The 27,411-nt window shown below is 43.2% G+C and overlaps 1 protein-coding gene across 1 annotated transcript in view; it reads left to right on the top strand.

Moving 5' to 3' along the window:
* The first annotated feature begins 3,255 nt into the window (after positions 1 to 3,255).
* LOC120998981 (adhesion G protein-coupled receptor F5-like) overlaps positions 3,256 to 27,411 on the top strand; it is a 68,045-nt gene continuing 43,889 nt past the window's right edge. Inside the window, exons 1-6 of the mRNA XM_040429859.1 lie at positions 3,256 to 3,359; positions 4,158 to 4,391; positions 6,335 to 6,405; positions 8,074 to 8,226; positions 23,834 to 24,043; positions 26,345 to 26,536. Of these exons, the coding sequence (XP_040285793.1) occupies positions 3,256 to 3,359; positions 4,158 to 4,391; positions 6,335 to 6,405; positions 8,074 to 8,226; positions 23,834 to 24,043; positions 26,345 to 26,536 (964 nt within the window). The remainder of the gene's footprint in view (positions 3,360 to 4,157; positions 4,392 to 6,334; positions 6,406 to 8,073; positions 8,227 to 23,833; positions 24,044 to 26,344; positions 26,537 to 27,411) is intronic.

The raw sequence follows: 27,411 nt of genomic DNA, 5'->3' as shown, positions 1-27,411 counted from the left end.
CTAACTCAGTGTAGACGTCAAAAGTCAACTTCAAAATTGTTAGTAGCCAAGCCAAAAAATAAAATAAAACTTTCACACTTTCACAGACATCATCAAAAAACAATTCAAAAAGTTAGACACTGGCAGCAAATTTCTACTCTCATTGTCTCCCTGACTCCTGGAACTGGTGAAACTGTGCTCTAACTTACAATATATGATGTTTTTAGACGTAGACAGAGTAATAACAGGGAGATTCTGCAGCAATCATGACATTTCTGTTTATACAACTGAAGCGAAGGAGTAAATGTTTTTGGGAATGGAAATTTTTTTCTACACTAAAGATAACTCCATCCAAAATGTAAAGCACATAAAGCAATAAATGTAATAATCATTGAAAGAAATGATAACCGTAAGATTGTAGAATTTACGGGATACCTTTTTGAACTCCCCCCAGTAATTTTCCAACCTATTTTTATTTTTTATTTTTTTCAAAACAACCAAGCTGGACCATAGAGGCCACTTGGTTGAGTGTTGAAATGTCTTCAAGATTAAAAAAAAAAAGTCAAGTTAAGTTTTAACTTGTAGTTGAGTTTGTGAAATAAAATACCCCAAAACTATCCACTTTCTTTCCCCAAAACCCTTTTATCTGTTTTCTGCTTTTTCATGGGACCTTATCAATCGAACATTTTGAGTGGAGTTATCATTAAAGTATACATATTATTTTAAAAGGCAGGATTTACTAAATCAGGAGTGGCTGTAACCAACTCTCGGTCAATGACTGGTTGTTGCTAATATTCACTATCTGAAATCTTAACATAAGGCTTGTAACTCTCAAGAATACCTGGTCAGTATAGAAGTGTATTGCCCAGAGATTAGATTGACAAGTGTCTGACTTCCAAAATCCTTTTGGATTGGTGTCCTGATTTGCTGAAATTTTAGTGACATAAAGTAATGATTTTTGGTGGGTAAAATGAAAAAAAAACTTACATTTTAGATTTTAATACAACTTTTTGAACATCGCCTAACCCTGAATTTAATGTGGGTCAAAATGGTGGTAAGTATTTTACAGAAATACTGTATACCATACTGAACTTTTTGGACTTGATTCCCACATCATAATAAAAATTTGCTCAAAGTTTGGTAAATTATTTCGTAACTACTACATTACGTTGCCTGAAGTCAACTTGTTGCATAAATGTATGCTTATATCTATAGATACAATATATATTTCTTTCAAAGGAAAAAAGTAAAAGCATTTCTGTAAGGTGCTAAACTCATACCTGCCAAACACAACTTTTTTGTTCTGGATGGAGAAAGTTTTCATTTGTACTATTGCTTGACCGCTGAAATCTGAACATTACATCCACGCATCCCAAAAGTATAAATTACACACCTTGGAAAGTTTAACCAACCATACTCTTTTTTCTTTTTTATGAGCTTGGCATTCAGGTCCATTATATCCATAGTTTTAAAACATATAGACTTGAAAATAATACTAGTGCGCAAAAAAAACCACATACAGTAGTTTGTAGTACAAGGGTCAAGCAGCATACTGTACGTCTGAATACGGCATACATTAAAAAGTAGATTATATTCTCTAGGTGGAACAAAAGCAAGGCAGTATTTTTTTTGTTTTTGGCGGACTGAACTATTGAGGAAATAAACTGAAATGTGCAATAAAACCCAAAATTCATTATATCAACAATCATAACTATTTACCAAGTCTATCTCGTAAATCAATCTCAGGCCGCATATACTCAAGGACCAGGGTAGGGGAAGGGATTGTACAAGGACTTAATTTTCTTTTGCTATAAAACAAGATTGTTCAAATTGTGGACCGGCCCACTATGGCATCTAATTTACATGGTACAACTGTGGCTTTATGGTTCAACACTAGGAAATAATAACATTTTTGCTCTTCCTCCTTTTCCTGCTATGCAATTGTCCTCGTCCACCCAAAGTGAAAGACTTGGGTATGCTACCAGAGCATTGGGCATACTGATGGATAAGGTCTTCACTGGTCACATATCTCAGGCGGGTAGGCTGTGGAATTGGTTCTCCTAGGTAATTTCCTTCATTATCTGATTTTGAAGAAGATGAACATGTCTTTCAAATAGGATGGTAACTTGATGACATATTCCTGTAGTAGGATATCTACATAATGGGATAGATTACACGTTAGTGGAGATATCCCGGAAATGATCAGTCTTCCCGGGGGGTTATGGAGTGCTTTATGTATTTTAGGTAGATGATAAAATAGTGCCAGGTTTGGGTGATCAACAATGATATACTCTTTCTCTTTTTTGTTAGGATGTGTTTCTCCTCGGCTTCTTTCAATAAGATTGATAGGTTTTTAACATCTTCCTTCAATTGTTTTTCGGTTAGGATTTGGTAATATTCTTCATCTTTTAGAACCTTATAGGCTTCCGTGAGGTATTCAGTTATGTCTTGAATTACAATTCCTCCTCCTTTATCGGCATTCCTGATTACTATTGTTTCATCTGACATCAGAATTTTTAAGGCATCCTTTTCTAGTTTGCTAAGATTATTGGAAATTGTCAAACCTTTGTTTATGTCTCTCAAGTCTTTTGCGACTAAGGAAAAAAAGGTGTCTATATGGCTGCCTCAATGATAAACGAGATTAAAAAGGGATTTGGGTTTTAAACCTGTGTTGATAGCCATAGGTGAATCGGTTGATTCGGTTGTAGGAGCCTCAGTTTTCGTTTACGATTTGAGGGCTTTAATCTCAAAGTGCCTATGGAGTGTGATTTTGTGGATGAAGGTATTAAGATCGACGAATAGTTCGAACTAATTGAATTTGCCTCTGGGTCAGAAAGAGAGGCCTTTTTGTAAAGGACTAGTTTCTGCCTTACTAAGTTCATATATGGATTAAAAATTCAGACTAGTGTGAGCTATCCTGTTCCTTTTTGGACTCACAGGATTGGTGTCTACTTTCTTGCTCGACTTTGTTTCTTTGGGGTTTCTTTCTTGATTTTCCACCTCTTCTTCCTCTACGGGGTTTATTCTTCATTTGAGGCCCCTCTGTAGTACTGGTCTGAAGAAGTCTGTGATTATTGTGGTCCCTGATGGTTGCCTGAGGGCATGCGTGGCTTCTGTGGTCAGGGCCCCGGGAAGGGGTAAAAATAATACAGATTGGGTGGTGTTAGTATCTGGGTTATCACAAATGCTGGTGGTATGGATGGTGATGAGTGTGTCATCGGATAAAGTAGAATTGTCGATATTGGAATTGGCGTCTTTTGGTGAGTGGGCAGGATCATGGCGACCCCTTTAAGTGAGGATCGAACAACACCGGCAGCACCGACATCTTGCCTATGCCTGCGTACACTAGAGTTGTGCCTATGCTTGCACAACAATACAAGGTGAGCTCAATCATCTAAACCAACATTATTGATCTATACATATAACCCTATGAGCACCTTTCCCCTTCTTTTTGCACTATTTTCTTTGTAAAATAGCTCAAGCTCAGTCAGATTGGCTGGAGAGCGTCTGTGACTGGATGGATTTAGGTCTGGACTTTGACTGGGCTATTCTAGCACATGAATATGCTTTGATCTAAACCATTCGATTGTAGCTCTGGCTGTATGCTTAGGGTCATTGTCCTGCTGGAAGGAGGTGAACTTCTGCCCCAGTCTCAAGTCTTTTGCAGCCTCTACCAGGTTTTCCTCCAGGATTTCCTTTTTTTTTTGCTCTTCCTATCAACTCTGACCAGCTTCCCCGTCCCTGTTGTAACGTAAAAAAGGTGGAAACGTTCAAGGGTAGGAGTACTTTTTCAAGGCATGATAGATAGATAGATAGATAGATAGATAGATAATGAGATAGATAAGCAGCACTCTCAGGGAATATACTAGGTGCAGCTCCTCCACAGACCATGGGCTTTGATCCAGAGTATCAAAAAAAGGAAAAAGTGGCATTTATTCACCCTTCAGCTCATTTCAATGGAGCCTTTGTCAAGCTTGAAACTTTGGAGTGCTGACGGATTTATGTTTATCGTACAACTTGGGGTCTGAGACATGTCACTTGGACTTGTGCCCGATTTTTGTCTCTTTCTATGCTGCTCTTACTTTGCTGTTGTCTAGATAGATAGATAAAGACTTAGAAGCCTAGATCATAATTTCGATACAAATGCTAACACATTATATTGTCATGTTTTCTTTCAGCTTCCAGTCCACTATGACAATGCTGTCATCACTTCTTTATTTATTCATAATTCATCTTTCATTTGGAACGCCATTGGAAGTAAAGGCTGAAGATCTGGGAGGCTTTTCCCATCCACCAGTAAGTGAACATCTCCTTCCAATGGAAGCTTCCTCAGGTTTAGATTACAACTCTGAAAACTACAAGCAGAATTCTGAGCCAGAAGACTGGACAAAGTTGCCTGCGCAAAAACGGAGGTGCTAACAAAAACCTTCACAATCCAACTCAATCCAGTCTCTGACAACCTAGCCTCACTTGGATGATGAGATTTAGACTAAGTGAACCATCTGATCACATGAAGACCCTGTGGCTGAATAATCTCTGTTTCAGCGGTGTTCCTAATAAAGTTGCAGGAGGGTATCATTACTGATGATACTCATCTTATCCACTGGAGATAATTTTTAATCAGATGATCACAAGTTCAACAATTCTATTGACTGGCCAACCAGTCATTAATACACTACGAATAAAAAACTAAAAGAATAAAATAAGACTAATAAAATAAAGCTCTGACATTCCTGGTAAATAATGCATATTTCTAAAATTCTCTATAACAGTAGCTAAAACACCATAACTCCAAAAGTAGAACCAGGTGATGGCAAAATGGGCGATTGCCTAGGACCCCTGAAGATTTGACCCCACCAGCTGCTTGATGCTACAGTGAAAAACATTCCCCTCCAATGTCAGGCAGTCTTTATTTCCAGTCAATGTTGTGCCTAACAATAAATTAAAATGAACCCTAAAACCACCCCATATTATTTAGCAGTATATGGCAGCATTATTTTTTTGCTATATTGCAGAATTAGGCACTTAATTAATGGCACTATTGTGTGGGCTCTATAAATGAGTATTATTTGAATCCTGCATTTTATCTGGGCATTTTATGGTGGTATTAACTGAAATGTCCAGTATATGGTAGCATTATTTTAGTATTATATGGCAGTATTATGTGGAAGAATTATTTAGACATTGCCTGTACATAAAATGGCAGTATTGTGTCAGAAGCGTATGTTGACACAATAGGTTAATATTATTTGGACACCATAAGGAGGTATTTAGGTATTGTATAGCACCATGACTTGGGTATTGAACACAGCATAGGCATCATGTAGAAGTGTTGTTTGCCACTGTAAGGCTCAGTTCACAACTCATCAAAGGATTAGGTCGGGAGCATTCCCCAATGTACGGTATCCCTCTGACATGTCCACAGACTCCTATGCTCCTAGCGTATGCCAAAAGACTGTCCACGTGCCTTAAAGGGATTTTCCAGGCTTCTGATATCAATGACCTATTCTCTGGGTAGGTCATTAATATCCAATAAATGAGGGTCCAAAACTCTGCTCCTCCTCCTGTTCCCTGGAGCCTCTGGCGCTGAAACTAGCACTTTCAATGCAACAGGAAGCACAGCTCCGTTCAAGATGTAGTGGCCATACCAGGTTACTGCAGCTCAGCTCCCATTGACTTCACTGGTAACTGAGTTGCAGTACCCAGCACGGTCACTACACTTTGACTGGAGCTGTCTGCTTCCTGTTCCATTCAAGAGCTATCTCCAGTGCTAGAGACTGCAGGGAACAACTAATCATTGGAGGCGTGGGGCAGGGGCGTAACTACCATAGCGGCAGACCATGCGACTTCTATGGGGCCCAGGGCAAGCGGGGGCCCAGTCTTAGTTCGTATTATCTCCTCTTCTACTCGAGGTAAAAACTTGGTCAGGATTCTACCCTCTAAAGGAAAAACTTTGAGCAAATGAAGCAGTAAAAAAATGGCCCAAGAGTCATTGAAAGGGGTTTAGGCAGAAACCCTTCTGTCCTGTGTGGGGCGCCTGGTTAGATCCTTGCTATGGGGCCCTATGTACGGGACTGGCGTGGAGTATTGCATCCTCACCGATGAGATAATAATGACCTATCCTGAGGACAGGTCATCAATATCATGAGTCTGGAAAACCCCTTTGAATATACACTAATACTTTCTCAAAAATTGCAAAGTAACATGAGATTTTTTTGTAAAAAAAGTACTAAAAGGGGTATTTTTGCAAAAAGGAGAACCAGATATTGCTGTATCCGTTAAGATATTTTTATGTTGTGGCTTCAATGCTATTTTAGCACTGGTAAAGACATTTATTATGTGAATATTCATAAAGGACTAAATCAATATTTGCTAAGATTTTCAGGACCGACAACCAGGAATCATTGATTCGAGAGAAACGTGCAGGTAATTGATTATTCTTTTAGAACTAAAAAGTTTGACACATATTTTTTTTAAAGCTTATTATACAACTTAGGCCCTGCAGTCAGAAACATAATATGCATAGTAAATGTATGTCAAAAAGGCTGGGTTAGGCAAAGAGGGCAACAAGGTCAATGATTCCCTGACCTCCACCATTTAGGGACCTCCAGTAGCCCTTTAAACTGTCCACACTCAGTCTTGTTTCCATTATTCTGTTCTGCCCTTTGGATTTCCTCCAGTTTGTATAACACAGCTCTAGAGGGAATGTATTTTTTTATTCGTGCCAGTTATGTGGCGTTAAAAGGACACAAATCATGGAATACGTCGTAACTACACAATAATTTGACTTTTCACTTGCCAATTTTCAAAAAGGATGAGAAAAGTGAACAGGGTTTGAACGACAGATTTACTAATAAATATCACAGAAATTGGCGCAAATAATATTGCAAATCTACGCCTGCTCATGGCAAGTGTATTTCTCAATTTCTGGAGAAAGAACTGACAAAAATATATCAAATTTAGTGTATTTGGCGCATTTTACTTCAACAAAGTATGGATTAAGACTGGCACATAAAAATTTCCCATTAAGAACGCCAAATTTGTGGATATTTGCCCCCTATAGCTGCTATGCAAAGCCATAAACTCACTACTTTACTGAACTTTGAAGGGTTAACTTGCACTGTCATTTATGCTATGCATTTATACTTTTTCATATTGTTTAACTGCATTTATGCTTATTTTAATACATACTCTTCATTTGCACTGTTATTGCACTGTATTTGCACTGAATTGTGGAAAGGGTTAATACGTAGACAGCTAAAACTGAGGGACTATGAAGAACTGAGTTTTGGAGGGGAAAAACAGACATAGTGAACTTTTGACCGTCTAGCTTTGCTGTGTCAGACTGTTGATTACATCTGGAAACTGCTTAGTCATTCCCATTGACTTGTATTGAGGCACAATACAACTCAATACCAGCCGTTAACTGCGATATAGTTTCTGTTAGGCCGCTTCTCCAGCTTCACTCCTAGAAAGTTCTGGATCAGGTATAAACTGTATAAAAGTAGAGCAGTCAGAGCCCCTAGAGGTCTGCAAATAGGGACCAGTGTTTAGTAGGAGAAACTATGTCAGACTGCACGAGTGATCAGAAGAAGACGCTGAGATGAGGTTACCTTGCCCAATAACTGAGTCGCAGACCGTGAGTCACCAGCCCTTTGACCAGGGTACCAGCCTTCTGGGAGAGACAGCTAGTTCAGGCCTCTCCTCAGACCAGAACCTTCTTCTACCTGGGAGAAGACTGAAGAAGCCAGCTCTGTGCCTCGTCTGTACTGTTTTGCACTTGAGGTCCACCAGTAAAGAAGCACACTGGTTTACTACAAACCCTGACCCTCTGGACTTATTTACCATTGTGCAGTACCACACTTTGCCATCCCCTCCGGAGTGCAGCAACGCATGGTGACACCTTACAGTGTCCAGGGGATCCTCTGTAATGTTGGGGTCACCTCAAACCAGGTCCCTTTACAAATGATGCATTTTTAGCTATGTCCCCTCATGCCTATCCTCGGGGGAAATAAAAGAGGCAACTAGGGCATGTGCCAAAAATAGTGATTTATTTTTTTTACATCAGAAAATGACTTATTTGTGTTCTTCCAGCCACTGACCTTCCTGCAGACTTTGAGGCTGACATTGAACTAAGTTTTCCGGATTTCAGCATGGCGGCAGCTATCAGAAACTTACTGGAGACAAGTCTGAAGGACTTGTCGCTCGGTCAACTGATTACGATATCCAGTGTAGATGTCTTTCCAGGTGAGTCTCATAGTTGGTGGGGTGTAGGGGAGTCTATGGACCTTACCAAACTTATTTTCCACATTCTGACATATTAAAGCAGAATTGCGGGATCCCCCTTTAAAGGGGTTGACCCATGGATAGGAGGGGTCCCTAAGTCCCCTGCATAAATGAAGCAATAGAGCAGGAATGGCCAATCTGCGGCTCTCCAGCTGTTGCAAAACTACATCTCCCAGCATGCCCAGAGTGCCTACAGCTATTAGCCTACAGCAGGGCATGGTGGGAGTTGTAGTTTTACAACAGCTAGAGAGCCGCAGGTTGGCCATCCCTGCAATACAGCATTAGTGACCACCGCCTTATTCATAGGACTGACAAGTACAGCTCATCAATCTCCGTCAGTCCCAGAGAGGTGAATAAAGCAGCGGTCACTTATGTGGACTACCGTTCCATTCACATCAGAGGACTCCCATTCTCTTGATCGCTGTGGGTCCCACCATACACTTAAATGTTGTTCCTTGGACCAACAAAAGTTAATGTGCTAAAATAACATACCTGTTAGGTATGTCATGATTGTCCAAGTTCATATAAGGAGGGGAATTTCAGACTACCTTCAGACTCCAACAGACAATGCAGCTAAGCTGGAGTCATTGATAGTATCTGTGTCATAGGGAATCAGAGCATTATTGAAGAAAATACATAGCACTAACACTATATCTCTGGCTCATTTTAAAGAGTTAAACAATCTTTTCAGTTTTGACAACGTAAGATCTCTGCTACCTGTCAGTGAATGGGAACATTCTTGTTTACATCCAGAAGGCTGCACTAGCAGCTGCACAAACATGCTGCCTCCAGTTTGGTATAATATATACAGTTGCAAGAAAAAGTATGTGAACCCTTTGGAATGATATGGATTTCTGCACAAATTGGTCGTAAAATGTGATCTGATCTTCATCTAAATCACAACAATAGACAATCACAGTCTGCTTAAACTAATAACACACAAATAATTAAATGTTACCATGTTTTTATTGAACACACCATATAAACATTCACAGTGCAGGTGGAAAAAGTATGTGAACCCCTAGACTAATGACATCTCCAAGAGCTAATTGGAGTGAGGTGTCAGCCAACTGGAGTCCAATCAATGAGATGAGATTGGAGGTGTTGGTTACAGCTGCCCTGCCCTATAAAAAACACACACCAGTTCTGGGTTTGCTTTTCACAAGAAGCATTGCCTGATGTGAATGATGCCTCGCACAAAAGAACTCTCAGAAGACCTACGATTAAGAATTGTTGACTTGCATAAAGCTGGAAAGGGTTATAAAGTATCTCCAAAAGCCTTGCTGTTCATCAGTCCACGGTAAGACAAATTGTCGATAAATGGAGAAAGTTCAGCACTGCTGCTACTCTCCCTAGGAGTGGCCGTCCTGTAAAGATGACTGCAAGAGCACAGCGCAGACTGCTCAATGAGGTGAAGAAGAATCCTAGAGTGTCAGCTAAAGACTTACAAAAGTCTCTGGCATATGCTAACATCCCTGTTAGCGAATCTACGATACGTAAAACACTAAACAAGAATGGATTTCATGGGAGGGTACCACAGAGGAAGCCACTGCTGTCCAAAAAAAACATTGCTGCACGTTTACAGTTTGCACAAGAGCACCTGGATGTTCCACAGCAGTACTGGCAAAATATTCTGTGGACAGATGAAACCAAAGTTGAGTTGTTTGGAAAAAACACACAACACTATGTGTGGAGACAAAGAGGCACAGCACACAAACATCAAAACCTCATCCCAACTGTGAAGTATGGTGGTGGGGGCATCATGGTTTGTGGCTGCTTTGCTGCGTCAGGCACTGGACGGATTGCTATCATCAAAGGAAATATGAAATGAATTCCCAAGTTTTTCAAGACATTTTTTGCAGGAGAACTTAAGGCCATCTGTCCACCAGCTGAAGCTCAACAGAAGATGGGTGTTGCAGCAGGACAACGACCTAAAGCATAGAAGTAAATCAACAACAGAATGGTTTAAACAGAAGAAAATACGCCTTCTGGAGTGGACCAGTCAGAGTCCTGACCTCAACCCGATTGAGATGCTGTGGCATGATCTCAAGAAAGCGATTCACACCAGACATCCCAAGAAAATTGCTGAACTGAGACAGTTCTGTAAAGAGGAATGGTCAAGAATTACTCCTGACCGTTGTGCACGTCTGATCTGCAACTACAGGAAACGTTTGGTTGAAGTTATTGCTGCCAAAGGAGGTTCAACCAGTTATTAAATCCAAGGGTTCACATACTTTTTCCACCTGCACTGTGAATGTTTACATGGTGTGTTCAATAAAAACATGGTAACATTTAATTCTTTGTGTGTTATTAGTTTAAGCAGACTGTGATTGTCTATTGTTGTGAAGATCAGATCACATTTTATGACCAATTTGTGCAGAAATCCATATCATTCCAAAGGGTTCACATACTTTTTCTTACAACTGTACATACAAGAAAATTTAGCCAACCTCTTTATCTCAGAGGATAGTCTTGACTGCATACAACTGCAACAAACACTCAGCTGTGATAAAGAGCAGCTCTATACAAATTTTCAGACTCATTTGCTAAGTTCTACCGTGTCTATTTCACGTTTTTCCGTTTTTATTCTTTCAGCCTGCAATCTGAGCGGATCTGTAGCTGCATGCAGCTGTAGGAAGGACTACCAGTGTCTATGGACATCTGGGCTGTGTACTGACACAGAGTGCGCATGTAACACCACACTTCCACTGCAGAAATACTGCAAAAGTAAGACAATCATCAGATCTGCAATATCCTATTTAGTTTACCTGCTTTGAACATTTCCACTTGGCAGGAGATAAGTGTCACCATATATGTCGACAAGTTGCTTATCTCCCCCCAAGGACATGAGGAATCAATAGGAATAGACCTCAGTCAATTCATTGTTTATCGGACAGTTATTGAATGTGTGTGGTCAATGGTTGTGTCAGGGGTTTACATTTAAAAAAAAATTCTAGTATACAAATTTTTTTAATTAGGCGAGGTCCTAGCCTTGTTGGTCCACCAGCACCCATAAGTAATGACATGTCGTCCAGTAAAGCATACAGTAGTTGTTAAAGTGTAACGTTCATATATTTTATTATTTGCTAGTTTATTAGAGCTAGGCATGTATACCGTATACCTGATTTAGTCAGTCAATGATTTCCAAAAGATCTGTAATTACCTTATAATAACAGCTTTCATTAATGTCCTCTGTCCCTTTCCACTGGTACCTTAAAAGACTGTTGCTATGGTTTGTCTGTCTTCCCTTTAGTGTAAACGTAAAAGTCAGAACTGTTGGCAACTATGGAATGGCTTGTTATGGGGTGGGGTTTGTTGGGGATTATCTTGCCATTGGGCAGGGTCTGCCTGCAGATATTCCCTATCGCGAGATATTGTTCTCACGATAAGGACCTGGCTGAGCCCATATCAGCCTTTCTGTTAGTCTGTTCCATTGAACAAGAGAAAATTGGAAAGGAACGCTTTCATCATCCTGTGCTCAGTTTGCGTCTGTTACGTCATGCTTAAGACAAAAGGAAAAATTCTATCTGCAGGACTTATTTGCATTTAACCGATCTGTTTGTTTTAATGAGCCTGCACAAACTAGCATTCTGAAATGACCTAGTGAGTAGTGACCTCAAGTGATCAAACTGAGCTCTGAATACCACATGACGGTCATCTGAAAGCAGTGCCACTGCATTTAGTTTTTTTTTCTGATGAAGTGGAGCCCAGAAAACTCCTCGGAGGTGAATCATCATAGCAACATGAAAACTTGTGGTAAGTACTGCTGGGGTAGGGGGGTTAATGATTTTAGTGTAGGCAGTGTGTGTAATATCATGAATGATGGTATGTTGTTAGTCATCTTTATAAATTAATTTGGTAATTTCTTTTGTTCTAAGTAGAATTGTATTTACATGTATAATATATTTATACACTTTTCAATGATTTTCACTTTTTTAAAATTTTACATAATGTGAGAATATTTTTTTTAATAGTTTTTTAATTTTTTGGTTTTGTACTGCAATTTAAAATTTTTGGAATTGTTTTCTATAAATTTATAACATTACATTTTTATTAAGGGGCATCTGTCAGCAGATTTGTACTGTGACGAGACCATTCTCGCCACATTGCATTGGAGAAGCCTGGTTGCCAGCCTCCTTCCTACAGACTATGGACCCAGAACTATGGAGACCCCCTCAGACCTTTTGGGGTTACAAGGAACTATGAACCCTGATTTATGTGTGGAATTGATATGCCACATAGTGTGGATTCAGCAACACAAAAAGGGTTAACTCTGCACTGAGACTCCCACTGATTGTGTTAGTGATGCGATTAAGAAAGCCGACTCCTAGATGAGTAGATCACCCTATAATACACTCAGGAGATAATCCCATCACATGTGTCTCCTTTCTCCCTATTCATTCATTATGGAGGGGGTGAAGATGTCTGTTTGCATGTTGTTCATGGTTGATTGCGTTATGTTGTTAGACTTCTTGAACTGTGTATATACTGAGTTGATCTTCAATAAAATGAGTTCCTGTTTTACCTTCAAGAGAGAGCCTTGTCTCATGTGTGTGGGGATTGCTATACGCTGAAGATTTGCTATACTCCCCTGGCTATAACCCCTAGCTCTTGTAAGAGCTGTTCCTGTTCCTTGTTCCTGTGGTGGTTTTGGTATAGAGCGGAGTGCTTGGATGCTCGGGAAGCGCTAGGAGCATCCATCAATGAAGGTACCCGGTCGGGGTGCCAGGTGATCCGTTACATTGGTGGCAAGCGGCGGGATCGTTCCCACAGCCAGAGGGACAGCTACAGGAGACACCATTTCGTGGATTTACAAGCTGGGGGCAACGCATGTCCCAGTACAGTGACCCTAAGAGCAACAGAATGGAAACAGCAGGGGAGTACGATGAGGGTGTCATGGATGACCGAGATGCAGTCCGTAAAGGCATCTGGTACCAGGCACTGGGTATTGTGGAGTATCTGCGGGACGAGAGACTCCCCACGGAAGACAAGCGGTTGCAGAAGCGAGTAGCCCTGCGGATGCCCTTCCTGGGAGAGCAGCCCCGGGAGGAATGGGTAAAGAAATTGGAACACATAGTATGGCAGGAGTTGTGGCTGGAAGATGCCTACCAGGCGCTCTGGTGGTATGGGGCACAGTACCTACCCAGGACAGCTGAGCATGACAAGCCAGAGGGAGAGGAGTTTAATGGTCTTGGCTTGTTATGGGAGACTTTTTCAGAGATGGAGTTTGGGAGCCCTACACAAGCCCAGTTCCGTGATCTCTTTGAATGGAGGGAGAGCAGGTATGACTGGGACGACACTCATGAGATTGAGCAGGACCTGGTCCACCTGGTGACCCGGGAGATGGAGCTGGAACAGGACTACCAGCAGCTGTTCCACTCCAGTGAGAAGGCTCATCAGGAGAGCAGAGTGACAGAGCCAGACCCCTTCAGCTGGGAAGATATTGTGGAGGTTTACGGGGAAGAACCCCAGGGGGCCGGTGGAGATGGGACAGAGGTCTCTCCACCGGTCCTGCAGGGAATTGGGAGCCCAGTCTCCATTCCCCAGCAGCAGGCTGAGTTACAGGGGGCAGAGACAGTCGGTCCTGTCCCCCAGCGGCAGAGTGACCTACAGGGAATAGAGAGCCAAATCTCCTTTCCCCAGCAACAGGACACTGTATTGGGAGCGGAGACAATTGGTCTCCCTCCCCAGAGGCTGGAAGGATGTATGGGAGAGGAGCTTGCTACCCCCTCTCCCCAGCGGCAATGTGATTTATTGGGAATTGGGAGCCCAGTCTCCATTCCCCAGCAGCAGGCTGAGTTACAGGGGGCAGAGACAGTCGGTCCTGTTCCCCAGCAGCAGAGTGTTTTATTGGGCGAGGAAAGCTTTGTCCTCCAACCCCAGCGGCAGAGGGTCCAGCAGGGAATAGAGAGCCAGTCTCCTTTCCCCAGCAGCAGGACACTGTATTGGGAGGGAGACGGTCGGTCGCCCTTCCCAGCGGTTGGAAGTATGTATGGGAGAGGAGCTTGTTACCCCCTCTCCCCAGCAGCAGCTTAAAGTACCAGGGGGAGACAGTAAGCCCCACAACAGTGCAAATGGGACCGTGGTCTCTGCACTCACAGCACAGGGGGTTGGGACAGTTGGTCCTGTCCCCCAGCAACAGGGCTGTTTAGCCAAAGGGGAGACAATCGGTCTCCCCCTCCAGCAGCAGAGCTGGGTATCCAAAGGGGAGACAGTCGTCTGCCCCTCCAACAACCAGGCTCCTACCAGGCTTCTTCCGTGGTAGCGCTGGCACCAGGGCAAAGTACCGCTGGTCTATGCCCACTCAGCAACCCACCAAGGCAGTCTACCAGTCCCCCACACAGCCATGGTGAGGCATCTGGACATGGACAAGTTTCTCCCTTGCTCAGGTGTAGTAACCATTTATTGTGAGTGGGCTGTACTGCTGTTTCTGTTTTGTTGGTGGGCTGCTGGACTAACAAGGGCACTGACTGGCAGGAAGTCAGATACCCTTAGTCTGTTTGGAAAAGGGGAGAGATGTGACGAGACCAATCTCGCCACATTGCATTGGAGAAGCCTGGTTGCCAGCCTCCTTCCTACAGACTATGGACCCAGAACTATGGAGACCCCCTCAGACCTTTTGGGGTTACAAGGAACTATGAACCCTGATTTATGTGTGGAATTGATATGCCACATATTTCCTATTGCCCATTAAAAAGGCATGGTGTGGATTCAGCAACACAAAAAGGGTTAACTCTGCACTGAGACTCCCACTGATTGTGTTAGTGATGCGATTAAGAAAGCCGACTCCTAGATGAGTAGATCACCCTATGATACACTCAGGAGATAATCCCATCACATGTGTCTCCTTTCTCCCTATTCATTCATTATGGAGGGGGTGAAGATGTCTGTTTGCATGTTGTTCATGGTTGATTGCGTTATGTTGTTAGACTTCTTGAACTGTATATATACTGAGTTGATCTTCAATAAAGTGAGTTCCTGTTTTACCTTCAAGAGAGAGCCTTGTCTCATGTGTGTGGGGATTGCTATACGCTGAAGATTTGCTATATTCCCCTGGCTATAACCCCTAGCTCTTGTAAGAGCTGTTCCTGTTCCTTGTTCCTGTGGTGGTTTTGGTGTAGAGTGGAGTGCTTGGAGTCCTCGGGAAGCGCTAGGAGCATCCATCAACGAAGGTACCCGGTCAGGGTGCCAGGTGATCCGTTACATGTACCTATGAACCTGTCTGACCTGTTACATGTGCACTTGGCAGCTGAATACTTCTGTGTTGGTCCCATATTCATATGCGCCCTCTGCACTTTAATTGACAGGTCCAGGCATGATGACGTTTTCACTGCCTGGTCCTGCAGAGGATGTGGCAGTTGCAGAGAGAGCAGAGCCTCTAGGTATAATGGCAATTCCCCCAATGCACCTAGAGGCTCATTTGCATATATTAATATATAATTTTTCTCAGTAATGCGGGCACATATGAACATGGGACCAACACAGATGTCTTCTGCTGCCAAGCACACATGTAACAGGTCACCACCCAGTTTCATAGGTACAAATCTGCTGACAGATACCCTTTAAGTTATACACTGCGTGCAGAATTATTAGGCAAATGAGTATTTTGACCACATCCTCCTCTTTATGCATGTTGTCTTACTCCAAGCTGTATAGGCTCGAAAGCCTACTACCAATTAAGCATATTAGGTGATGTGCATCTCTGTAATGAGAAGGGGTGTGGTCTAATGACATCAACACCCTATATTAGGTGTGCATAATTATTAGGCAACTTCCTTTCCTTTGGCAAAATGGGTCAAAAGAAGGACTTGACAGGCTCAGAAAAGTCAAAAATAGTGAGATATCTTGCAGAGGGATGCAGCACTCTTCAAATTGCAAAGCTTCTGAAGCGTGATCATCGAACAATCAAGCGTTTCATTCAAAATAGTCAACAGGGTCGCAAGAAGCGTGTGGAAAAACCAAGGCGCAAAATAACTGCCTATGAACTGAGAAAAGTCAAGCGTGCAGCTGCCAAGATGCCACTGGAAACCAGTTTGGCCATATTTCAGAGCTGCAACATCACTGGAGTGCCCAAAAGCACAAGGTGTGCAATACTCAGAGACATGGCCAAGGTAAGAAAGGCTGAAAGACGACCACCACTGAACAAGACACACAAGCTGAAACGTCAAGACTGGGCCAAGAAATATCTCAAGACTTTTACGGACTGATGAAATGAGAGTGAGTCTTGATGGGCCAGATGGATGGGCCCGTGGCTGGATTGGTAAAGGGCAGAGAGCTCCAGTCCGACTCAGACGCCAGCAAGGTGGAGGTGGAGTACTGGTTTGGGCTGGTATCATCAAAGATGAGCTTGTGGGGCCTTTTCGGGTTGAGGATGGAGTCAAGCTCAACTCCCAGTCCTACTGCCAGTTTCTGGAAGACACCTTCTTCAAGCAGTGGTACAGGAAGAAGTCTGCATCCTTCAAGAAAAACATGATTTTCATGCAGGACAATGATCCATCACACGCGTCCAAGTACTCCACAGCGTGGCTGGCAAGAAATGGTATAAAAGAAGAAAATCTAATGACATGGCCTCCTTGTTCACCTGATCTGAACCCCATTGAGAACCTGTGGTCCATCATCAAATGTGAGATTTACAAGGAGGGAAAACAGTACACCTCTCTGAACAGTGTCTGGGAGGCTGTGGTTGCTGCTGCACGCAATGTTGATGGTGAACAGATCAAAACACTGACAGAATCCATGGATGGCAGGCTTTTGAGTGTCCTTGCAAAGAAAGGTGGCTATATTGGTCACTGATTTGTTTTTGTTTTGTTTTTGAATGTCAGAAATGTAAAATTGTGAATGTTGAGATGTTATATTGGTTTCACTGGTAAAAATAATTAATTGAAATGGGTATATATTTGTTTTTTGTTAAGTTGCCTAATAATTATGCACAGTAATAGTCACCTGCACACACAGATATCCCCCTAAAATAGCTAAAACTAAAAACAAACTAAAAACTACTTCCAAAAATATTCAGCTTTGATATTAATGAGTTTTTTGGGTTCATTGAGAACATGGTTGTTGTTCAATAATAAAATTAATCCTCAAAAATACAACTTGCCTAATAATTCTGCACTCCCTGTATAATATAGTCATTCAACCATTATGACCAACAAATTGTTTTTGAAATTAGTTTTTATTCTTTGTATGGTTTTTAATTTTATGCTTGGAGTTAAATGTGTTTCTGGAAAAAACATCAAAACTTGGAGATCGATACCCTTACATGGAATGAACAGTTTGTCCTTATTCTGACTCCTTGGATTGACCAAATGTCACTAGGGAAAAACTTTGTCAGCAGGCACTCTTGCTCAGGGCATATATCCCATTCTTCTCCCCCCTCCTAGAACCAACCCAAAAACACAGTTCTATCCCACAACCCAGATACAGCCTACAACTCAAACCTCTCCACCAACACATTTTCCCCCAAACCCAGTCCTATCCCCATTGCCATTTTTTCTATATTACAGACCTATCCCCCAACCCAGTCCTTATCCGCAACTCAATCATATTCCCAAATCCAATCGTATCTCCCATTCCTTTACCTCCTCCTGTCCTATATCCCTTCCAATGCCCAACTGTGGTCACAGACCAATCCCCAAGACCAGCAGTTTTCTACCACTCACGCCACTCTTTCTCATTCTCAGGCTTTAGCTTCCTCTTCTTTTCCTTCACTTTTTCCACCACTTCCTTTTTCCATTCTCCATCAGCTCCATGATACTGTCAATAACCTTCCTTTTCTCAACCCTACCCTCTCCATACTCTCAACCCTTCAAGTCCTGCAGGGTATAACACACCAAGTGACTCAATTTTTGAGTCATCTGCTTGACCCCAACACCAGAGCCAGGGTGTCCAGCACTGATACACAGTCCAACATGTCCTTCCCCTAACCTCTTGAACATTGAGAATAGTTTTACTTTAAATAAATAAAAAAAATTGTGATTAGTTTATTTTCAGTTTCTGCTTTATTTTTTATGACTTTTTCTTGCCAAAAATGTATCATTTAAAAAAATGTATTATTTCATTTATACTTTACATTTGTTTTTGTATTTTTGCCTTTACATATTTACAGTAAAACATTGACAGTCGCTAGGAAGCATGGCCCAGCGATAGTGGTTGCTGAAAACAGGTGATCGTTGGGGGATCGATCCTCCGCACCTGATATTGATCACCTATCCTTAAACCATAAAAAGCACCTGTCGAGCGAACACCTCCATTCAAAGCTGACCTGTCACTATATGACATGTCTATTTTAGTAAATAATTGAAATGACCATCCTGAAGCATTTTTTCATACTCTGTGTTGTGTGTGCCATTCTTCTAGTATTCCAACATGTATTACCATTTTGAGGGAGGAAGGTGTTCCTACATAGGCTGCACTAAGTGGACAGTGTTAGGCTGTGCAGGAACACATCCCAACTGGTAACGCCCAGTTGGCAACTCTCTTCCTGGTCACATGACACGTTCAACGTCACATGACTGCTGACATCAGCATGCCAGACGTGACTCCGAAAGACAAGCACTCCGAAACAGGTATCTATGGATGGATAGGATGGATATCTGGCCTGGCTATTTTCCCTTGTTATGTCCCAAGGCTTGGTAAAAAGTCAGATTGTGACTCATAGGGAGTCACTTCCCCTAATGAGATGAATCTCGTTTCTCAGGAGATACCTCATTGTGCACTAGAAATCACAAACTCAACTATACAGATCCATACACCATAAAGCAACACAACAGGTGATCATCCGGCCAAGATCTGGCACTGATGATGTGTCCAAAGGATAATACATCAATATACAATTTTATGTCAAGAAAAAATATAACAGTTTAACATTTTTTAATTTCAAAAAGTAAATAAAGGAGAAAACATCACAAGAACCTTAGAAAAATGACGAACAATAGTACATAAATTGTAAAAAAAGGAAGACAAAGTATGCCAAATGCACACTCCAGGCTTCAGGCTTCGGTTTAGCGGTAATTGAAATGCGTTTTTTATTACTTAGACCCTGACTGGCATAGGGCTTGATCAGGTTCTTCTAACATATTTAGAATGCCTCGGCAGCCACCACATCAAAGTCATGTTGGGCTCTATAATTCTAGGATGTGACCTTGCTTCTGGCAGTCTGAAGTTCCCGAAATACAGCTGACTTCTCATGGTACAGTTTTTTTTAATACATGGGAGTCATTTTTCGTCTTTTAGGTCTCGATGTCTACAGCCATGAACCTTTGTACTGTATTTGCAATTGCCAGGAAAACAATGGAGAAATATTTTTTATAGTTAAAAAATTAAGATCTGCTCCTCGGAGGCTTCAGAATCCTAATGTGTTTGTTATCAGATGCCCCAAGACATCTTGGGAACTGGGTAACAACATTTTACAGAAACGTTAACCCAGTGCTGGGGGAATGGATAGGGAATGTATCCTTCATGTAGAAGATGACGTCTATTCCAACAGGTGTCCCTTACAATGTATGAGATGGTAGATTTTCCAAGTCGGAACTGGAGGTGAAAATTGAGAAAATCTCTCCTGTAGTGTGAAATCTGAAAGGGAACAAAAATTAATTAACCCATTTATAAAATAAGATAACACTGCATTAAATACATCAAAGTGAGAGAGACATTAAAAAGCCACAACAGATGCATGTATGTCCTGGGGTGAATAGGAAAGGGGATAAGAGCATTTAATGAAATTAACCCAAGTATGCAGCATTTAAAAAAAATAAAAAACATTTTTAAAAGATGGACAATAGTTTACTGTCATAGCTATGTACTGTAAGGTGCATAAATGATAAGAAAAGGATTACTATCCTAGTGTGGCCTTAAGTCTATCTTCTTGGATGACACTCCTACAGAATCGGGTGTTTCATCTGTCAAGTCTCTGTAGAAAGTTATTGAAGATTGACATGTGAAAGATGTTGCAAAACTTGTCTGGGTGGTTTTGAAGTTCCTTGTAAAACATGTAGAAGACACCACGGCTCATCCTTGAAGAGGTTACTAGATATAACCAATAGTGGCATTGAAATCCTGCCCTGGCCATCCTTCTCCTTTACATTTGCAGGATCAAATGATCCAAAGAAAACAGTAGATGGGCTTGAAACATCTTCAAACCCGATGAAATTCTTCTTTGTGGAGAAGAAAGATAACTCTCTGAAAAGTTCTACACTCTTTTTTTATGTTGTGAGAAAAGGGTGGAGAACAAAAAAAGTGGAAATGCTAACAATTGACAAAAATGGGTATGAACGGAAGTAAACAGAAGCCAAACTATCCGATCTTTTAACGGATCCATCAGAAGGACCAGAACATGACATTTTTAGAGACCACAAAATTCTGACCTCTAGATCAAACCCATAACTCATACCCCAGTATAGACCCAATATTCAGACCCCTGACCCCAATATACAGTATTTAAACCCCAGACCAAACCCCAATATTCACCCCTGAGATCCCAAAATTCTGACCCCAGATGAAACCCCTTTAATAACTCTGTTTCCTCACCACCAGCTTCTTCTCTGCAAGCCCCTGATGAGCAGGCATATTCAGTAGTGCCTGTAGTCACCAAGGACCTGACAAGCAACATAGTGGCTCTGTGAGATTAGATTAAATTGTGGTCCGCAATGTTCCCTTCATGTTACCCAGGTAGATACAAATAATTAATCAGCTCTACAACGTGACGACCCCAAAAGACAGTTCCTTATATCTCAACTTCCTGGACCTCCAGACATGATGGTATGGATGTATTGAGATTGACTTCACCTGAATTCTCTTTTTTTCAGGGGAGTTGGGCTTTGAGGTCAAGGCTAAGTGCAGACATAGGGAATCCATTAGCAAGAGCAGATAGACCCAACCACCATCGTGATACCTGGATGCCCAAGGACTTCAATAGGTGCCATGTCATAGAGGAGTCATGTGAAGTGCTAAGCAAATATCCATTAAGATGCATTAATACTCTATGCTATTTAAAGGTGTTGTCCGTGACCACCCATGTCCACACGTTGTGTGCTGTATTATAGCTCTCCCACTTGACTCAAATGGATCCACGCTGCAGTACCAGACATATCCATACACATAAGTTGTGCTGTTTTTGGGAAAAAACTGGTGTGTTTTGCTAATGCTGGACAACCCCTTTAACATACAGTACAACACCAGTAAACTTTAAAGTGAATCTCTATCTTTACATTATTTTAAGTGGCTGTTGACTGGTTCATGCAGTAAGATTGTAAGCTCTTGGGAGCAGGGACCTCATTCCTGTTGTCAGAATTGTTAATTACCTTGTTAGGGCTCATTCAGATGAGCGTATCCATTTCTGCGGTCCACGAATTGCGGATCCGCAAACCACGGATACCAGCCTTGTGTGCATGAGCGTCCGCAGAAATTTTTCCGGGGGGAGGGGGCATAATTTTATTGACATCCATGCTTTGCTTGTTTCTGAGAATGTAATGAAGGGGAGGGGCATATTCATTATCACAAAGTATAATAACGCATGAGCTGCAGGCAGTGGCGGATCCAGAGCCTGGTCTCGGGAGGGGCACTTCCAGATTATTTTCTGTCCGCTGCCACAAAACAATGGTGCTTATAGAACAGACTACACAGTGTAGCGGTATACTGTATATTGTGTGGCACAGTGTAGGCTATATGTGTATAACAAACATATTTCACATGAAAACTTACAGTTACTTGGCTTGGCCCTTGGGGATCTCGGACACCACTTCCACACTTGGCTGGGGGGCTCGGCGGAGCTGATGTTGTGTTTTATCCTAATGAGAAAGATTTCATAATAAGGATTTGGAGAAGGGGCAGAGAGATAGCAGAGCAGAGAGAGGCTGGTGCTGCTACTAGGGGATCATACCATGGGGGAGTAATAAAGCCCACCATAATGTCCGCCCCAGTAGAAATAATTCTCCTTATAATAGACAGTGCAAAAAATACCCCCTTGTAATGCCCCCAGTTGAGCTAATGTCCCCATAGTGCCCCCATAATGTGCCAGTATAAAATACCCCTATACAGTGCCCCCATAGTGCTCCTCTCCCCCCTTCCTCCTAGTGCCCCCCATAATGTACCAGTATAAAATGCCCCAGTAGATGCCCTCAGTGTCCCCCATAATTTGCAAGTATAAAATGCCCCTTCTTAGTGCCCCCCGTAGATGACCCCATAGTACTCCTTTCCCCCCTTCCTCATAGTACCCACCATAATGTGTCCCAGTATAAAATTCTACTGTACAGAACCCCCCATATAAAATACCCCTTCTTTGTGGCCTCAGTAGATGCCCATATAGTGCCCCCAATAATGTGCCAGTAATAACAGCCCCGCCATCATGTGCCAGTAATAACAGCCCCCCATCATGTGCCAGTAATGACAGCCCCCCCTTGTGCCAGTAATGACAGCCCCCATTATGTACCAGTAATGACAGCCCCCCATTATGTGCCAGTAATGACAGCCCCCCATTATGTGCCAGTAATGACAGCCCCCCATTATGTGCCAGTAATGACAGCCCCCATTATGTGCCAGTAATGACAGCCCCCCATTATGTGTCAGTAATGACAGCCCCCCCATTATGTGTCAGTAATGACAGCCCCCCCATTATGTGCCAGTAATGACAGCCCCCCATTATGTGCCAGTAGCCAGAGACCCCCATTATGTGCCAGTAGCCAGAGCCCCCCATTATGTGCCAGTAGCCAGAGCCCCCCATTATGTGCCAGTAGCCAGAGCTCCCCATTATGTGCCAGTAGCCAGAGACCCCCATTATGTGCCAGTAGCCACCAGTATTGTACACAAAAATAAATAAACACTTATACTTACCTCCTTGGCAGCGATGCGATGCAGGCCTCTTCCGGCCTGTGTCCCGCGCTGTACGGCTCAGGCGGCGAGTTGACGTCATCGCGCCGCCTGCGCCGGCCTCTGATAGGCTGCAGGCACTAGGCCGGCAGCCTATCAGAGGAAGGGAAAGGGACACGCCTCTCCCTCCCCTGCCTCAGCACAGTCATCTGTATCGCTGTCCTGAGGACAGCGATACAGATGACTATGGAGATGAACGCTTGGAAGTGTTCATCTCCCTGTGCCCCCCCGCCGCCCCCCCCCCACTTCTGAGCAACTCGGGGGGGGGGGGCAATTGCCCCGTTGCCCCCCCCCTGGATCCGCCAGTGCTGCAGAGCAGAGCAGAGACAGAACTCAGTTCACAGATTTCCAGGGCCCCTTCCTGCGGACGCCCATGCTTGTGTGTTCTGCAATTGCGGACAAGAATAGGACATGTTCTATCTTTTTTGCGGGGCCGCGGAACAGAAGTACGGATGTGGACTGCACACAGTGTGCTGTCCACATTTTTTGCGGCCCCATTGAAATTAATGGGTCCACATGCAATCCACAAAATTGCAAAACTGATGCAGACTCAAATATACAGTCGTGTGAATGGGCCCTTACTCAGTAATGTCTGATTGTAAAGAGCTGCAGAATATGTTGTCACTATGTAACGAATAATATTATAAGGAACGTCCTCCTGCACAAGACTGAAAGTCGTCTCTCCTTTTCTTTGCCTTCACAGAAATGCCAAATATCAAAGTGTCTCCAGACCCAATTTTCTTAGGAGACACAGGAATGATCACATGTAACTTCGGCGCAGTCGTGAACGTGACCTGGTATCACAATTCTACAAAGATTTCAGATGATTCCAAGTATACAACTTACTTCACGAAACAAGGATCAACGGTTTTATACCAGCTGAGGGTGAAGGATCTTACAGGGACTGATGCCGGTGAGTGCAGCCAACACATTACCAGGAAACAAATCATTCAGCCAGAAAGGGGGCGCCATTGAGCTCCTCCATAGTTTACGCTTTATTGCCAAGGTATTAAAATCACGCCCTAATAGTGGCACGTTATAGCTGTGTTTAAGGCTGGTAATACACTTTAGATCCCCCCCCCCCCCTCTCTTAGACCTTGGCCAAGCATGCATGTGTTCTCAGTAGTGAGAGGGGGAAAAGCTGATGTCAGACACCTCTGGCGGTGACTTATCTTCCTTAAGTGGGTATTCTCATCTGAGACAATGGGGGCATATCTCTAGGATATGCCCCATTGTTTGGTAGGTGCAGGTCCCACAGCTGGGACCTGCACCTATCTCCTAAACGGAGCCCCGAAAGTGGTGGAGGGTGCAATGCGCATGTGCAGCCACCCTACATTCATTTTTATGGGGCCACTGAAAATAGCTGAGCGCTGGCTCTGCTATTTCGGTCAAGCCCATAGAAAAGAATGGGAGCTGTGGTCCGTCATGTGCAGTGGCTCCCATGCACTTCTATGGGGAGAGCCTTTGGTTGTGGCCGGACCAGGGTCCTCCAGCCACCACTTTCAGGGCTCCGTTCTCGTTGTAGGTGCGGGTCCCAGCAGTGAGACCTGCATCTATCAGGGAATGAGGGCATATCCTAGCGATATGCCCCCTTTGGCTCAGATAAGACAACCCTTTTAAAAACAGAAGGATTGGGCTTGTTGAAATGCAGCAGCCTGGATCTGGATACTTTTGTAATTGCATGAAATTAAACATTTAGCATATCCTCTCAGCTATTGAACAAAATGTATTTGTATAGCACCACCTGCTGTTTTTTATTTTTCCTATTTCTCTGTCCACCTTGCTGAGGTGGACGCACATGCTCAGTTCTATCCTTCAACTGCCTCCTGAGCTGTAATAGGAAGAGAGCTACGGCAAAATGGACCCACCCACTGAGTTGCCAGCTTGAGATAAATCTAGTAGAGCCACTAGAGCAATGCATGGGGGTTCTAGCTTTGTTAGAAAGATTGTCATGTAGTATATGATGTCTGATTTTCTTTTTTTACCTTAATCATGGGATCATCCCTTTAATGGACATACCAGTCCAAACCTAAAACTTGATTATACAGGACACATGTACAGTCAACATACCTGGTGCTCTCCATTCCTCCCAGACTGCTTCTGATTCTCCACTCTGGTCCCACATCGAATTTCTATCAAAATGGCCTCCAAGTCTAAGACATGCCACTGCCTTCAGATGGAGAAGTGCCCATAATGTAGGTGCGGTGTTCATCCAAACACTGTGAAGGGCAAGAGGGCACATGTATTTTATACTTTCCTACAGTGTAAGTCTGAAATGGTGGTGGTCATCTTGGAAGGAATCTGACAGGGACCAGAATGGAGGCAGGATTGTGAGGAACAGAGGACACCAGATATGTGACAGGTTCGGAATGGAGAGTCATTTTAAAGGGTTTCTGTCACCCTGCAAAACTCATTATTTTTTTTTTGGATAGTTAGGTTGCTCATAGTGCGATATAGCAGAATATAATGCTCTTACTTACTTTCATGCGGCCGATTCTTTATAAAACGAACTTTTATAATATGTAAATGAGGGCTCTACCAGCAAGTAGGGCGTCTACTTGCTGGTAGCTGCTGCAGAAATCCGCCCCCTCGCCGTGTTGATTGACAGGGCCAGCCGTGATCTCCTCCTCCGGCCGGCCCTGTCAGTAATTCAAAAATCGCGCACCTCGCGTCATTCGGCGCAGGCGCTCTAAGATGAGGAGGCTCGTATCCTCAGCACTCCCTCAGTGCGCCTGCGCCGATGACATCACCGAAAGAGAAGACGTCATCGGCGCAGGCGCACTGAGGGAGTGCTGAGGATACGAGCCTCCTCATCTCAAAGCGCCTGCACCGAATGACGCGAGGCGTGCGATTTTTGAATTACTGACAGGGCCGGCCGGAGGAGGAGATCACGGCTGGCCCTGTCAATCAACACGGCGAGGGGGCGGATTTCTGCAGCAGCTACCAGCAAGTAGACGCCCTACTTGCTGGTAGAGCCCTCATTTACATATTATAAAAGTTCGTTTTATAAAGAATCGGCCGCATGAAAGTAAGTAAGACTATTATATTCTCCTATATCGCACTATGAGGAATCTAACTAGCCCAAAAAAAAAAAAAGAGTTTTGCAGGGTGACAGAAACCCTTTAAGCTTATGGTCCATCTGTTACTCCATACGATCCCCTTCTTTACTATTGTACTTCAACATTCAGTAACTCCTCTTTTATACCACCTGTAGGTACTTACAACTGTTCTGGTAGCATAAATGGAACGATTAAAAATATGAGCACTGTCGTCCATATCTCCAAGATTATAATTACTGCATCTCCTAACATTGAAACCTTCTGTGATGGCTCTAAATTGAATATTTCCTGCTGCAGTTCGGACATTGATGTCTTTAATGTGACATGGGAGGCTGAAGATGCCCCGGGTAAGTTAAAACCTACATCAGATGATTGATCACTAAGGAAATTCATCCCTTTACTTCAGAGGCAGACATGTCGCCTGTGCAGAAGGTGTGGTGGAGTAGGGGCTCCAAGAGTGGCAGGGCCCTTGAGGCCACACCAATACTAGGTAATAAAGCAAGACACTGGAGTCTGAAAGGGTTGTTTGGAAAGCTGCCGCTAAATTCACGATGCTCGAAGGTGTGTGGCCTAATTGCAACGCAAGGTATTAGCGGCATGAAGAGCAAGTCTCTGTTGCAGCCTGTAGGGATTCTAATGGGGTTAAAAAAAAATTAAAAAAACAACAACTGATATTCATGATTGATTGATGTGCAGTGCACTGTCCGTGACGTGTGTGTGGCACATGTCCTCTGTGTGTGGCTTGTGGCCAGTGGTGCATGTACGTTGCAAGCCCTGGAGTAGTGGGAGCAAAAGATGGGAGTGCCAGTGGGTCTGGCTGCAATAAACATTCCCAGTGGCATTCCTCACACAGTCACTACCTAGGGCCAGGGAAGCGATAGGAGGGCCCACCCTTTCTTTCCTCGGGAGACACCCTGATATTGGAGATCCTACCTTATGGTAGTTGGGGTGCCCTTGGTGGTAACGTTTTGTATGGCTGCAAGGCATGAGATGTCGGTGCTGGAGCCGGCGAATGGTGCAGGAGTCAGTAATCAGGCCAGTTGTGGACGATAAATGTCTCTCTTAACTGAATTGCAGAATGGGAGTTGTAGTGCATCCAACGGTATCAAAACACAGTTCCAAACTATTCTCAGTGCAACTCTTCCGAGATAGCAAAGTATGGATATAGGCCAGGATGGGGGTAATAGTACTCCTTGCCTCTATCTCTCCAAAGTCTCTCTCT

This window comes from Bufo bufo, chromosome 4 (assembly GCF_905171765.1).
Source record: "Bufo bufo chromosome 4, aBufBuf1.1, whole genome shotgun sequence".
NCBI lineage: Eukaryota > Metazoa > Chordata > Amphibia > Anura > Bufonidae > Bufo > Bufo bufo.
Note: the sequence above shows the minus strand (reverse complement) of the source record. Positions and strands in the feature narration are given on the sequence as shown.